We start from the raw sequence: 15,872 nt of genomic DNA, 5'->3' as shown, positions 1-15,872 counted from the left end.
ACGATTTGGAAACGTTGTTCAGGAGTAAGTCTTTCCATGATGAAGTGCCAAGCCACACTGAACAAAAATAACATGACAGCTTGACACGACTCGTGTGATCTGTCAAAAAAAAGGCTATAGAAAAAAGTACCTCTAATTGGATCATCCTTTATATCTTCACACACTAACTGTCATCAATTCTTTACTAATGAATTTTCCTTTATAAATAGTTATCAAATAAAGTTGCTTAGGTGAACTTGTCAAATTTAATTGCTTGTGAAATAATACTATATATGGTAGATCAATTTGGTTTGACGCAGGTCACTTGGCTTGCTAATCTTCTAACAAATAATATTCCGCCAACCGTTAACTCTCCATATAACTAATCTTTATCTTTACAATTTTCTCTTTACAGACAGTGCCATCAGTTCTCCATCCACACCCAACTCCTCGCTTTCCTCACAATCGAATCTTGTTTGTGCAGGTGGTGGTACGCCATCGCCGAACACACCATCCCCCGCCACACCCACTTCTCAACAATCCGCCAACACACCGCTGAGCGGCAACAGTGCGATATATCAAGTACCAGGCGCCGGTTACGGTGTCTCAACGTCCGGTCATAAGAACAGTCTTAAGGGTACGAAATTGGCGCGTAGAGCGCGCTCTTTCAAGGACGATCTAATAGAGAAAATATCCATGATTCGCACACCAAACAATACGCTGGGAAGGTAAGGGTCGAACGGATGTTCCATTATTACATTTTATTTGAGTACCGTTAACATTTGTATTTTTTATCTAACAGATCCCATTCCCCGCACAGTCCACGTAGTAAGTCCATGAAACCGCCAACAACAGCCGAAGAGTTAGCCGCGGCTGAGAGTCCACTGCAGACGCATGTCAAGGATATTTCGAATGCGCTCAAACATTTTCGCGATGTGATAATCAGATCAAAGCTGGAAGTTCTGCCGGGCAATGCAACTGTTATACTCGAGACAATCGCCAGCATGTACACCGTTATACAATCGTATGCGTTGGATAAGCACAGCAATGTACTTCTGTCGGCAACACAACAAGTATATCAGTCGCTGGGTAAATTAGTGAAGCTTTGCGACGAGGTAATGCTTATCTATGCAGCGCGGCGGATCGACGACGAAGGTGTCGAAGATAATCTGCAAGACGAGCATCAACAACTGAAAGCGCTGCTCAGCGAAGATAATGTAAAGGAGATTGTTGATTTACTTGGTGAGGCGGTGCGGGTAAGTGCGCCTAAAGAACCTGCTGTGCATTTGCATATACATTTACAAAAATATATATTCAAGTGTGTGTGTGTCTGGACATGAGCAAAAGCTTGATCAGTGACGATCACGTTGTTCATCGCTCAGCTGTGCGGTGCGCAAAAATGTCGTTGCAAACTAAACAAAGCAAAAATCACAAAATAAAAAAAAAAACAACAGCAACAATATAAATAAAACAAAAACATAATGAATCAGCGCCCTGCGGCTGACAATACGTTTCTGCCACCGACTGCAGTTTCTTATGCCGCGAACGCTGCCGCTGTCTGATTCAGCGTTAAAAATAGCGCGCAAGAGAGCGAATTAGCGTGAAAGCAAGCAAGGCGTGATGTATTTAAAAAGAATAAACTTAAGAAGAAAAAAGTTCTTTATAAAAATATTATTGTAAAGGTTCAGGGTCATATAGAGATGAGTTCAAATTACCGTGTGAATGTGTTGGTTGCTTATCTGTTTAGCTCAATTGAGACTAATTAATTGTAAAGTCGTTTTGTTTATACATTTTACATCTTACGCTCATTTTTCTTCCACTTGTTCTACAGAATTTGGCGACGCTTGCGCATCAGAAACTGAAGGAGCGCGAGGAGAACGCTTTGAAGTATGCACCAGACAATGCCGTCGCAGCTGCATTGGCTAACAATGGCGCAGCCGTATCGCTCAATCATCTAATGCATCTGCCGGAAGTGGCTGGCCAACGTACATCGCTGCCTGACATAACGCTAACACCGAAGTAGGTCCAACATATGCTTAAGCTTTTGTATAACCTATATTTATAGTGTTTAGCTTACATTGCGCTTTTAATGACTTGTCCTTCTTTTGGAAGTTTCTGGTATAATCGTATTGGAAATTGGAAGGCTAAATCTGCTGTTTTTTAAAACTATTTTCTTTTATTGTCAAAGCCCAGGAATAATCGACGAATTTATTGTAAATTTCGAATGCAATAAACTTAAAATGGCGTAATATTGCTGACTAGCTTTGAAATTCCATAAAATTTTCTCCCGGCTTCTCCTTTACTGTCGTAGAAACCGCTTACGCGATTATAGCTGAGTTAACAACAGCGCTCCAGCCGTTTCTTCCTTTCGCAAGGTGGCGCCAATTAAAGATTCTAAGCGAAACCAGGTCCTTCTCCACCTGGTCTTTCCAACGGAGTGAAGGTCTTCCTCTTCCTCTGCTTCCCTCGGAGGTTACTGCGTCTAATACTTTCATAGCTGGAGTGGACGACATGACCTGGCCAGCGTAGCCGCTGTCTTTTAATTCGCTGAACTGTGTCAATGACGTCGTATATCATACAGCTCATCGTTCCCTCTCATCCGAGGCTGTTTAAATTTTTTCATTGGGGGCGTTTTTTACCTGGCGGGTCCCAAACCCAGCACACAGCCCTGTGGAGGGGATATTTCGCCTTCTCACTTTAGCTCGCCTTCAAACGGATGTTCTTAGGCTACACAGAGTACGAGTATACTTGGTCTAGGACCGGAGTCGTGAGCTGCTTGAGCCATGTGTAAAAGAATTATTTCTGGCCAGTGAATGACGATCAGAGAACTTTCCTCACTTGCGTGAACTTCTACACAGCACTCCATCCTCCTTTTCTCCCGGCTAATACCCGGTACCCGCCGGGGGAAGCAGTAAAATGTCTCCGAAGTTCTTTTTATATCCTGAACAGTTGCTAAGAAGTTTTTAAACCCCAGAGGAAATGTCGGGAGACCTTAAGTGGCGTCAGTATGTCCCTCAGTTGCTATACGCCCCAACTTCTTGGTCTTTATTTACACCTCATTTCATTATCCATTAGTATTGGATATTATTATTAATAAAAATACTTAATATTGCAGGGAACGTGATATTTTAGAGAAGACCAACTCGAATCCCATACGCGCTTCACACAGTACCGAGAGCATTTTGCGCGACACGAGCCCTCCACCTAAACCACCGCTACCGAACAGGTGAGAAACTAAACCTAATCAACAAGTGACTTAGCTTTAAATATAAATATGTACATATGTGATATCCTTACATTTTTCTAGGCCACCACCGCTGCCACCGAAGCGCCGCAATCAACAGCAACAACCGAGTTTAAATAATAAGAGCATTAACTCGGATTTCGACTGGAGTTCGGACATTTCACTGGGCAACTATGGCGCTGATTAGTAAGTGAACATTTTTGTAAAAATCACTAGAAACAGCTCGTTAATTATTAATTTTCCCTTAAGTATCAGCAATCTGTCGGTGCACTCACACTCGCCGGATGAAAATTCTAGTCAATGTTCACTCGATTCAGAGCTAAATCATTCACGCGAGGAGGAGGAACTCAAGTCACTGGGTCTGGGCAATCGCTACAATGACAGCCTGCTCGACAATGATGTTGACAAATTAAATATATTAAGTAAGTTTGATCAATATATATATATATAGTGTCTATGCAAAATACGAAACAAAAACAAAACAGAAAACCGTTTACTAACCAAATAATTAATTTAAAACTATAAATATATAAACAAAACACAAATCTTATATACAGAACCACTAGTAAGCGGTGGCAAGCGTGTTACGTTGAACAATAAAGTGGCATGCAACAAAGCAATTGGCAGTGGTAATGAAACCACCAACACTACCGTTGTCACACAAACACAAAACGTGGCGGCGGAGAACACCAAACGGCGTGCTATCGTCACCAGTTCAGTGGCTAGCGATGGCGCGGACGAGTGTGATTTTATTTTGCAAAGTGGCAACGGTAATAATGGCGCTGGTGGCAGCGCTTTGGAGAAACTGGAAATGCGCAAAAATACTAACAATCGTCATTCCAATGAATCGGGTACTTAAAGAATATCAATTATACATATGTATGCCTTCATTGCATTACTGCGTATCATTCTAATATTTTGCGACTTTTTCTGTTGTCACTAAGTTTGCGACGTTGTTTTGTTTTGTCGTTTTTTTAATACACATACATATTCGTATACAGCATGCCTCGTACCATTGAAACTCGTTTTGTTGTTTGTTATTGTATTTTTTGTTGTTATAGTTCAAATTTGTGTTTAACCGTTTAATTAATTTGAAATATTACTTATAATTTTTCGATCATGTATATTTTATTTATTATTTTAAATTAGAATTCTAACTGTTTGTATGTATATTATAATATATGCCCATAGTCCTTATACACATGAACACCAGCTTAATCCCACCAATTAAATTTTCCGCTGAATTTTTGCCCTTATAGGCTTCGTTTCTATGACATCGGTGCGCACATCGGCACAGAGTGTATCGAAACGTTCATCCGATTGTGGTTTTCAATCGTCCACCAAGTCCAGTTCGAACTCAGAAATTGCATTCGATGCCATTGAATCGTCGAGTAGTGGTGAATTCCACACGCAAGCGCAAGAGTTCCATCAGCATACAACAAGTTCGACCATGACGAGCACCATGTCATCGACAATGATGGCCACATCGACTAGCATACTAAACAATATGTCTACATTGTCGCATGAGGCACGTTCGATTAGCAATACCAGCAGCATCAGTCCCGATCACTATGAGAGTAGCGGTCTCTTGACCGAACGCTCAATGCATACCAGCAGTACTAGTCATGTCACACAATCGTCATTTTCATCGCTGGCAAAAGCTAGTAGTTTGGATACAGCTTCATCATCGGATGGCATGGGTTCGCACAATGATTTGGTGCCACCTGCATTGCCGCCAAAAACTAGTCGGAACAAAGATGCGCGCATATTTTCGCAATATGATAATTTCGATGAAATCGACGATCATAATGGGTAAGTCGGGTGTATACAATGTAGAATGCAAAATGTATGGTTAGTTACAAGAAGAACCATGTAAGAAATAGAGATTACGCAAATTTCGTTCCAACAGTTGCTTATATTTTTGTAATCAGATTATTTTTACCACATATTAAAATTATATATTTTATTAGAAAACTTTGTATTTATATTTTCAAACTATATATTAATATTTTCTAATTGATTTTTTAGCGAAATACCCGAACTCCGCCCTCATCATCATACCCACTACAGCAGTTACAGCCAACATAATCACCATTTCCATCATAATCACTATCAACATCACGTGGCACCGTGGCATCAAACGAAACATCAAAGTTTACTCGACTCAAGACACTTGGTTAGCGGCTTTGTCAGCAGTTGCACGAGTATTGGCGATCTGGAGCAACCGCCACCGCTACCGGCAAAGAAAAAGCACAGTAAGTTCAATCACACGGCACACACAGTTAATTTATATTTTCGTATTTTTTCTCTTCTGTTTTCTTTTTTCTATTTTTTCACTGATTTATATTTACGTCACATATTGCGTTCGGTCTTACCCCACGTACATATGTATTTATTATTGTTTTTGTGTAATTTGTTTGTGTATTATTTGTGAAAATATACAACAACCATACGCACCTAAAAACACAAACATTCCCATATATACATACATACATATATGCGTTTATTTATATACATATATCTATTTAATTATGTTTTCTGCGTACGCCCACACACACCAACAAAACCACATTATTTGTTGTCATGGTAATCACCGTTTTCCTGGTGCCATTTGACGGCGTTGGTCCATTCACTTTCACCTTCGCACAATTTGCATACATGCCTACATACCTACATACATGTACCGTTGATTTTTGTTTGTGTCTCATTAAACTAAAAAAAAAACACAAAAAAAATTACTTGAACAAAATTTATTTACTTCAATCATTTACTTATCTCCTTTGTTTTTGAAATTAAAATTTTAATTTCAATGAACTTTTTCGAAAATAGTATTTATCAAAAGTCGTTCGCATTCAAATTCAAACGCAATACACAAAAACCCCAAACAACAACAAAAACTCAAGCGACAACTTGTACAAACCAAAATAGTACAACAACGCTTACAGAATCAACAAAACCGCCAACTACTTCCGCATTTTCCACTAAACTTCCGTTACACAGTAGTAGTAGTTGTAGCAATTCTCAAACACAAATATGTCACAATATCAATAACTGTACTCCCATACACAGTAGTAATCCAAATGACTTGCTTTGTAGCAGCAAACAAATACACAAACAAACGCGTACCGAAATCGACCAAACAGAAACAGAAACGGAAAAAGCAATAGCTACAGCAACAACACCAACAACAATTACCAATAAACATTATTATGAGCATAATGATTATAATGTTAATAATAAATGTAATATTGTCTTGCGAAAAACACTAACCCAAATGAATTGTTCTAACGATTTAGTGTTTCAAAGTGTGGCCTTCTCGGGTAAGTTGGACTGCCTGCCTGCCTGCCTGTGTTCTATTCCACTCCACTCTCTTATTTTAGCGAACAAATTGTTGTTTTGCCTTTAGCGCAATTGGCAATTTATTTATATTTGTTTGCAAAATTGAATTTTTATTGTTATTGCTTTATGTGTTACATACATACATATATGTACATAATGTACTTAGTTACATGCATATACTTGTATGTATTAAATGAACATTAAAGAGTTGAAATTTCAAGCCGAAGTTATTTATTTGATTGAATGTGTGTTCTTCTCCTGTTGCTCATTCATTGATTGATTTCTACTATTGAATGAATTTATGTTTTATGCGCTTCTGATTTGCTTTCACACACTTCATCTCTCTGCTTTCCGACGCAATACTCGTATAAGCGTAAAAAATGGGTGCTCTATTAGGATATTAGGAGATATGTATGTATGTGTCTATTTATAGTCTATTACGTTTGAATGTTTGACATTTCGAAATAAAATATCTTCTGGAGAGTAAAATGATGTTTTTTTAATTGAAATTTATTATTTATCTTCCTAAAAGTGTTCTGAAATCTTATTTTCAGTTATGTATTTCCATTTTTATAACCTTACAAACTCAAAAATTCAATTTCCAAGTGTTACTTTCGAAATTGTTAATACTTCTTCTATAACTATTTTGAAAATTCTTTTGAATAATACAAATTTCGGTCCCACTTCCCATAACGATTCCAGATTTAAAATTTTTATATACAGGCTATACAGATTTTTTTGAAAGTTGTTAAAAAAGAAATTCTGAAATTTTTGGAAAAAAATATTTTAAATTCGGCCATTGCGATGCCACCGGTGACCCTTCGGAAAAAATGCGCCCGCGTTTTGAAAAAAAAAAATGTATTAAACCTTAACTTAGAAATATTGGTTAAAACCTTAACTTAGAACTTGGACGAAGGATAAAAACTGAAAATTGGACTTTTAGTAGACATTTTTACAAATAAATTAAAATTTCAGTGAAATTTTCGCGATTTTTTTTCAAATTGTTGTTATAGAAAAAATCCTTCGCCGAGGTCTTTAAGAATTGTATATCAAATATCTGTGTAAAATTTCATGAATATCGGTTGAATCGGTTCTCGAAAAATCTTTTCAACCGACTTCAAAAGCAGAGTTTCTAGAAAAACGCGTTTAAACACGGCGCACTTCGCCTAGCTAGTAATGATTTTTTCATCACTTTCCATTATTAATAACCACACATAACCTTAAAATGTATGCCAAAATTGCAAATAACCAATTTTTTGGTTTTTATGTTTTTATCTTTTACAAAAAAAAAGCGTTTTTTTCACAAAATTTCGGTTAAATAGGTTGGTTGTGTCCCGAACACATTGATTAAAAAATTAATTTTTTACCTAATTTTGACTTAATATTGAAAAAATGTCAAAATTGCATTCAAAAATACTCACGTCTAAATATTTGCTCTTTAAAAAATATTCGGTAGGCTTTCATTCACTGAAATCCCTACTTTGGTGTGAAAACGATTACATTGCTAAATAATGTACTTATTATATAAATTATCGATACTGGTCTACATTTATATAAGAGCATAAAATTTTATATTTATTTTGAATTTTAAATTACATTAAATTTAGGTTAAATTTTCTGCATACGTTTTGGACGTTTACCTATAAAAAATCTACCTTTTTTATCTTAATTTCAATAATTACCGCAAGATTAATTTCAAATATTAAGCTGCACCCTTTTAATTATAAAAATAAATTCGCCTTTCAATGTATCTTCAAACTAGTTCCAACTTAAAACTGCCTTTTTTGAAATTTCAATTTTGTTGCTTCACAGTTGAGTTGATTGTTTCGTTGCGCGAAGTGGTGCTTTTAATACATGTATGCCGTTGCGCATGCGTTTGAAATTTACACAGTTTTTAAATTTTTGTTTCAAATCTACAGTAGTCAGCGCTGATGGCTCAGCGAAGTGCATTTTATACGCATATGTAAGCTTTGAAGTTTGTTTTTTTTTCGATTCTTTTATAAATGTAACGCTTTAAAGCTCAGTTGCGGCTATTAAAATATTAAAATCATTTTGCCTTCTTCATTTGTAGCTCTGTTTCTCTGTCTCCCATCTGGCAATATATCCATAAAGTCATTTGTTTCAAACAATGCTTGAATTCTCCAAAATGTGTTTACCGTTAACTGCCATTCACCGCTTTCGATTTCTCATAAATTATAGAGCATTTACATATTAGTTGCAAAAGTTATTGATAATTTAATTTTCAACAGTTTTCGCATACATGGAGCTGTGTCAGGGTCCCCATCGACCCTTCGATCGTCATACGATGCATGTACAGGATCTAACGGGGAACATTACGCACAGCCAGACAATGAAGTAAGTACAACGTAAACAATTTCCCGATAAATTTTGGCATAATTAAAAAAACTTGTTTTTATTTGCAGTATTGTGCCACTACCAAAGGACTTATCGCCACCGTCGGAGCAGGAAACGCCGCCCGCACTCCCACCAAAGAACTACAAACAGCAGCGCAAGTCCAGCGCTACACCGCCCACCATAATTACAACGCCACCACCTAGTCCAAAGCCCACACATTTGAGTGCTAGTGCCGATGCGGAGAATGGGCGTCCAGCGCGCGTTATATCCGCCACACAAGGCAGTGAAATGATGTCCACCGTGTGTGAGGAGCTCGGCGATCTAACCGAAGAGGAACAAGCGTCACTCCGTCACTCTCACCAGCTGCCCAATGAGAATTGTCACGACAATCATGTAACAAGTAGACATTCACCACTACGTCGCGCCGACACACATGAGGGTACGCCCGGCAGCAGATCTGAGAGCGCCGGTGAAGATCAATTATTGCAGAACAATAGCTTTACTGATGATAAGGTGGGCGAAGAGAAATTTGTACAAATAAAAAAATAATTATAACTGTTTCACATTTATTGTATAGTGTGGTGAGTTGCAGACGGTGCCACAGGATGAATTGCCAAAAATGCTGGAAGAAATTGATGTTACCAAGTATTTGGTGCTCAAGCGAAAGGATGAAGATGGGCCGGATATAAAGGGCGGCTATATTGATGCATTGATTGTACATGCGAGCCGCGTGCAGAATGACAATGGTGAGTTAGTGTTAAAACTTATCAAAATATCTATACAGTGTGGTCTCTAGTGGGTTAACATTTAAGAGGAACACTACGGGTTTCCATAAAAGGGAAGTCAAAGTATTGGCAAATTGTGGTAGTTGTTTTAAGGTTTAGAAAAGCACGCTTACATACAATTTTATACACATACATACATAATGATGTTAACATAACCTAATATTTTTTTATTTCCAGCATTCATTGATGCCTTCATCACGACGTTTCGCACCTTTATACAGCCGATCGATGTGATTGAAAAGCTAACCCATCGCTATACCATATTTTTCTGTTGCCAAAACGATCACAAGCAACGCGTTGCCCGTGAGACATTCTCACTACTTATGAGAGTGGTAGATGGCTTAACGTAAGTAAAATTATATTTTTGTTATAAAAACTAGTTTTCCTAATTTATTTTTATATATTAGGTCAATGGACCTGACAGATCAGCTCTTGGCTCTCATAGTCGAATTTAATTATCAGCTGGTATGTGCCGGCCAATTGTATTTAGCGAAAACATTGCGCAGCATATTTGTAGAGAAGGTAAAATCAACCCAACCACAAATCATACATTTACCACTAATAATTGACATAATTCGTAGGTAACGTTATTCCGGGAACAACGTTTGCCACCACCTAAAGCCGATATGCATATCACCGTCACCAATCAGCCCAGCCTACTCGATCTCAAATCGGTAGAGATTGCCGAACAAATGACACTACTCGATGCCGATCTATTTCAGAAGATCGAAATACCCGAAGTATTGCTCTTTGCCAAAGAACAGAGTGAAGAGCGTTCGCCCAATTTGAATAAGTTTACCGAACACTTTAATAATATGTCATTTTGGGCACGTTCGAAAATTCTCACATTAGGCGATGCCAAAGAACGTGAAAAACATGTTATTAAATTCATAAAAATTATGAAATATTTGCGAAAAATGAATAACTACAATTCGTATTTGGCTTTATTATCAGCGCTCGATTCGGCGCCCATACGGCGGTGAGTTATCGTTACTAGATGCTACGTTACTATTATATTTTCGTCTACTTTAATCGTTGCTTCTTTTTTTTTAATTAGACTGGAATGGCCTAAGACTATAACGCAAGACATTAAGGAATATTGCCTGCTGATCGATTCTAGCTCTAGTTTTCGAGCATATCGCACTACTTTGGCTGCAACAAGTCCACCCTGTATTCCGTATATGTAAGTATAAAACTATTAATATTGGCTTAAACACTCTTGGCACTTTTGGGATTAAAGATTTAAGCTTTTAATGGGTCGTTCACTAAGTAATTTCTTTTTTAGTGCAATTTCAACACAATTTTTTTATTCCGTAAAACATTTTATGAAATTATATATTCTCCAATTTGATTTAGTGCCTTTTATCATCTTTCGGGCAAGATATTGATTCCATGCTCATAAAGTTTGCGAACAAAAAACTTATCCAAGTAGTTTTTGACGTCCTGAGGTAAGAAAAAAGCCAAAAGCTGAAATTAAACGATCCCTTTGAAATACTATCAAACAGACAACACAACCTTTGTTTTGGAGACAAACGCCCTTCAAGGTAGCTTGGACAGGCTAATGCTTTTTAGACCATGATCTCTTGCGCTTTGCATTCCACTTTTCGTCGCTTCAAAAATGGATCACGCTTGATAAGCACATTAAAGTCATTATTTAAGCATATGGGGATCCATTATGTCAGGCTTCGAAATCCTACACATTTGATGAGCTTGCGAACAGTCGCTTTAAACAAATTCAATTTTTCTGCAATTTATCGAGTTGTTATTCGACATTTTGCATCGCCCACTTCGTCTTCAAAAGTCTTTCCAGGGCGTGATACATCCCCAACATCGAAATTTCCGGAACCAAATTTTTCAAATCAATGCGTTCGGTCAACACGTGTTCTCCGTGACATAAGATCTTTCTTTTCATTTTTACCCCTTTGATAGTAAAATATGCCGAAATTCATGTTTTTGAGCTTCCGTCTTCGATAGGACTCCAAACAAAAACTATTCCAAAAGGTTTAAGATATTTTTTTATAAACCTTCCTATATTAACTATTTAAATATATAACAGTAAAGCGGGTAAGTGTGAAGTTGGCTGTGAAAAAATTCAACAAAATCAGCTGTTGTGATAAATCAAAATTACTTAGTGAATACTTAAATTAAAAAAAAAAAAACATGTTAAAGAATTAAAAGTTTGTCGCTTTTACGTTTTATAATTTTGTTTGTTTTTTGAACGAAAATGTAATGTAATAATTAAATAAATACTTTTTTTTATTTTTACCAAACAGTGGTCTAGTGCTGCAAGACTTAACATTCGTACATGTTGGCAATCCAGATTATTTAAAGGAAGGCGTCGTCAACTTCTCCAAACGTTGGCAACAATATCACTTAATAGAGAACATGAAGCGCTTCAAAAAATGGTTTGTGCACGTAATAGGCTTTTAAAGCTTAAACATTTTCTAACTTTTTTCTTCTACACAGTGAGTACAACTTCCGCCGCAACGAGCGCATTATACGTTTCTTCGATAACTTTGAATATGAACTGGGTGAGGAAGAGATGTGGCAAATATCGGAAAGCATAAAACCGCGTGGCCGACGACCTGTACAAGCATAAACGGTTTGCGTAACGGAAGCCGTACATTCACATATCCTGAAGGAATACTCAATTATCAGCAAAGAACTAAAAAAATAAAAACAAAAATGAAATGTGCATGCAATGTAATAGAATTACTTATATGCAAACTATATCCTTCAGCGCTGTCAGAAGCATAACATTATATGAGGTTAAAAGCAGCAAAGGAGAAAATTAACCATAAAACACAGCTATTAAATAGTAATATATATAACAATGCACAGTTATATTGGATGCACACTTGCTATCATCATACATATATATAACTAAAAGCATAGTGATAATCACCGAAACGCGCACTCATTGAAAGCACATCTTATGTCGACATTAGCAAAAATTATAATGTTATGCAAACCAAACAAAATTGCACATAAGTTCAATTTGAGAAGTAGTAAATTGCTTTAAATTAACAGAAACAGAAAAATTTTAAAGCAAAAAAAAATCAACTCAAATGTTGTAGAGCAACCAAATACCAAACCAAACTCAACTTGCACCGACACAAACACAACGAAATTTTATTATATTATATTATATGTATTGCATGTTTTTGTACACCTTATCAGTTTTCATAAGTGAAAGAATTTAACTGTCTCTCTTTAACAGTGATGAGCAGTCGATAAGAACGCCGTGTTTCATATAACAAGCAATCAAGTAATTTGTTTTTATATATTCATGTAAAGTAACAATAAATCAACGATAAATTCATAAACCGTCAATATGTATGTATGTGAAGAGTTGTCGAAGCGAGCGCTTAGCGTAAACAAAAACGAATGAACTTTAAAAGTAACAAAAAAATGTTTTTAATTCTTATGCAACTTGAATCTTTTGAAAAATAATTTTTATCATTAGAAAGCAATGTTAGTGTGCTAGCAATGTGTTTGTTTGCTAGCATCCTGTTTTCGCACAATTATCTCAACAAAATGGGTTTGCATATGCTTTTAAATGCTACTATAATAAGTTGTTTACATTTCAAAAAATATAAAAATATTGCAGTTTACATTAAGCGCTTTTATAAATATAAATCGTCTGGTTTTTATCAACTAAACATTTGTAAAGTATAATGTGAAAGCAGTGTATTGTAAATCCCGTTAAAATATCTATAAAAATATTATTTTTGAGAAACATTTATAAAACCCGTTAACATTACTAGAAAAAATATTATTTCTTAAAAACATTTATAAATCCCATTTCAATTTCTATAATATTGATTATTTATCAAAAAAAGTATATTTTACTGCTTGCTGTTTCTGTTACTAATTTGTTATATAAAACAGTTTCAAAATTGTAATTTTCCTTACTACGTAGAATTGTGTAAACAATCATTTTATACACTGAATATATTGATTTTATGGTAATCAACTATGTATACTTTGTAAATAATTACCTTACTGGCATAAATATCTAATACATACTAGCAATATGTATTTATAAGACTACGTTAGTGCAGGCAGTGTTGTAAATATAGATTGTTACTACTTTCTTCAACTACAGAATTGAAAAAAAAAACTATAAAAGTTTAAATATTTCTCAATTCTTATTTAGAGTCTTTGGCGCACGAATACAAATTATTTTTATAACCTTAAAATTAAAGTCTACCATACTCTTGGGCAAAATATTAAAGTGATAGCATATTTTTAACTGAAAAATTAAAAAATTCAAATAACTGTTGGATTTAAAATAGAGTATACTAGATATGCATTTTTTAAATAACACTTTTTTTTAATAATTCAGACATACTATTTCTTTACTTTTCTTTTCAAAAATCGATTCCACAAAATACTAAGCTGAAATTTGTTTCACGATAAGGTGGTTATCGGGTTATGTGGTTATTAGATTAAAAATAACCTCTACGCTCCGTGAAAACCCTATGTATGGTTATTTGCTTATTTTTACACAAACAGCTGTTCATTGTTTACAATTTTAATTCAATGAAATTCATACTTATAAGATGCCTAAACAAAGTTTAAAAAGCAAAATAATCGAATTTAAAATTTTGTTTGTGCGCCATAGAATTTAAATTCCAAAAATTATCTGCATCCACAAGCACTGCTAAAACTATGCTACACACTAAACTAAATGAATATAAAGAAGACTGTCTTAGGGTATAAATTAAATAATTGCACTGCAACGTACTGGCGAGAATCCGGATCCGTTATGCTTTGCTGTGGTGAAAAGGAAATATGGTGCAGTGTATGATGTAATCACTGCTAACTTATATTACAAAGTTGGTATTGGTATTCTACATTTGTTTATGAAATGAGTAGTAGAAAAGGCGAAGACTTTGCTTTTTATAGAAAGCAAAAGGTACATTTATACACATATATGTATATTAACAACAAAAATTAATTGAAAAACACTGATAAAATGCATTTGTATAATTTTTAGGTTATATCTATACGATGCAATAGAAGTGCTGCTATCGTTTGTAAAAATACAACACTTTAAATTATGTACAATGATAACAATATTTAGTTGCAAGATATATTTTGTATAATAATTTCACACAAAACTATATATAAATAAGGAATAACTAAATAAGCTAAACATCTACTCTATAAATATAGGTATGTGTGTAACAAATGAATAATATATGGTACTGCAAATCGGAACTTTTTTGTTTCAAACATGCCACGGTAGCCACAATCCTTTTCCATGCATTTATTTCTTCTTTCATTTTCATATACTTTTTCTTATACTATCTCTCTGAACTAATTCTTATAAAAATGCTTATGTGCCTAATATAGTATATAAAAAATCTTACATATGTACTTTTAATTCTACACAACTAATTATAAACGTCGTGGATTAATTAAAATTTTCTTCTCTATTTTTTATTGTTAATTTGAAAAAAAAACTATTTATTTTCTATTTTATCTTTTTTTCAAATGAGCTTATGAGAAATTGTCATGTGAAATATCTCTTTCATTCGGTATATTTAAATGTAGTGCAATTTCTATTAACATTTAAGCTAAAAAAAAACATATAATAAAAGGTATATGTATATGTAAATGTTAAAGAATAGCATATGTATTAGCAACTACTCATGAAACATACAAATAATGTATCATGTATAACATTGCAGTGATCCACATTAATGTTTGTAATTATAAATTAAGTATGAATTAATTTTATCTTAATAATATTAAAAAAGTAAAACTGAAAATAACTATAAAAAACTATTTATGAAATTACTTTACAAAATAAATGTATGTACACATATTTTCCTTCGAAAGCGTTGTTTTACTACAATTTATCCTTTCAAAAAAATATTAAATTGTTAACTTCGGCTGCACCGAAGCTATAATACTAATCACAGGGGCATTTCTTATAGCGTAAGAGAGTAAAAGATCTTTATCTGAAGTGTGATCGGTCAGTTTGTATGGCAGCTGTATGCGATAGTGTTCCGATCTTAATAAAATGTTTGGACAAAAATGTTTTGAAAATTCGTGAAGATATCTCGACAAGTATAAAAGTTACATGCAATAGTGTTCGGTTATCGGTGATTCCGAAAAATGAACAGCTTCTTGAGGTAGAAAGAACGTAAGCAACATTT

At 34.9% G+C, this 15,872-nt stretch overlaps 1 protein-coding gene across 5 annotated transcripts in view; it reads left to right on the top strand.

Moving 5' to 3' along the window:
* Positions 1 to 15,551, top strand: part of LOC126759700 (guanine nucleotide-releasing factor 2) — a 54,385-nt gene extending 38,834 nt beyond the window's left edge. For 3 of the 5 annotated variants that reach the window (XM_050474722.1, XM_050474720.1, XM_050474719.1), the window contains 19 exons: positions 395 to 707; positions 782 to 1,235; positions 1,811 to 1,998; positions 3,095 to 3,205; positions 3,287 to 3,409; positions 3,473 to 3,645; positions 3,781 to 4,074; positions 4,483 to 5,035; positions 5,252 to 5,478; positions 6,520 to 6,543; positions 8,812 to 8,917; positions 8,986 to 9,430; positions 9,495 to 9,663; positions 9,880 to 10,048; positions 10,110 to 10,224; positions 10,284 to 10,681; positions 10,760 to 10,885; positions 11,976 to 12,107; positions 12,169 to 15,551. In XM_050474722.1, coding sequence (XP_050330679.1) covers positions 395 to 707; positions 782 to 1,235; positions 1,811 to 1,998; positions 3,095 to 3,205; positions 3,287 to 3,409; positions 3,473 to 3,645; positions 3,781 to 4,074; positions 4,483 to 5,035; positions 5,252 to 5,478; positions 6,520 to 6,543; positions 8,812 to 8,917; positions 8,986 to 9,430; positions 9,495 to 9,663; positions 9,880 to 10,048; positions 10,110 to 10,224; positions 10,284 to 10,681; positions 10,760 to 10,885; positions 11,976 to 12,107; positions 12,169 to 12,301 — 4,253 coding nt within the window. In that variant the 3' untranslated portion in view covers positions 12,302 to 15,551. The remainder of the gene's footprint in view (positions 1 to 394; positions 708 to 781; positions 1,236 to 1,810; positions 1,999 to 3,094; positions 3,206 to 3,286; positions 3,410 to 3,472; positions 3,646 to 3,780; positions 4,075 to 4,482; positions 5,036 to 5,251; positions 5,479 to 6,519; positions 6,544 to 8,811; positions 8,918 to 8,985; positions 9,431 to 9,494; positions 9,664 to 9,879; positions 10,049 to 10,109; positions 10,225 to 10,283; positions 10,682 to 10,759; positions 10,886 to 11,975; positions 12,108 to 12,168) is intronic. The other 2 variants (XM_050474723.1, XM_050474721.1) reach the window with 2 other exon arrangements.
* The last annotated feature ends 321 nt before the right edge of the window (positions 15,552 to 15,872 follow it).

This window comes from Bactrocera neohumeralis, chromosome 5 (assembly GCF_024586455.1).
Source record: "Bactrocera neohumeralis isolate Rockhampton chromosome 5, APGP_CSIRO_Bneo_wtdbg2-racon-allhic-juicebox.fasta_v2, whole genome shotgun sequence".
Taxonomy (NCBI): Eukaryota; Metazoa; Arthropoda; class Insecta; order Diptera; family Tephritidae; genus Bactrocera; species Bactrocera neohumeralis.
Note: the sequence above shows the minus strand (reverse complement) of the source record. Positions and strands in the feature narration are given on the sequence as shown.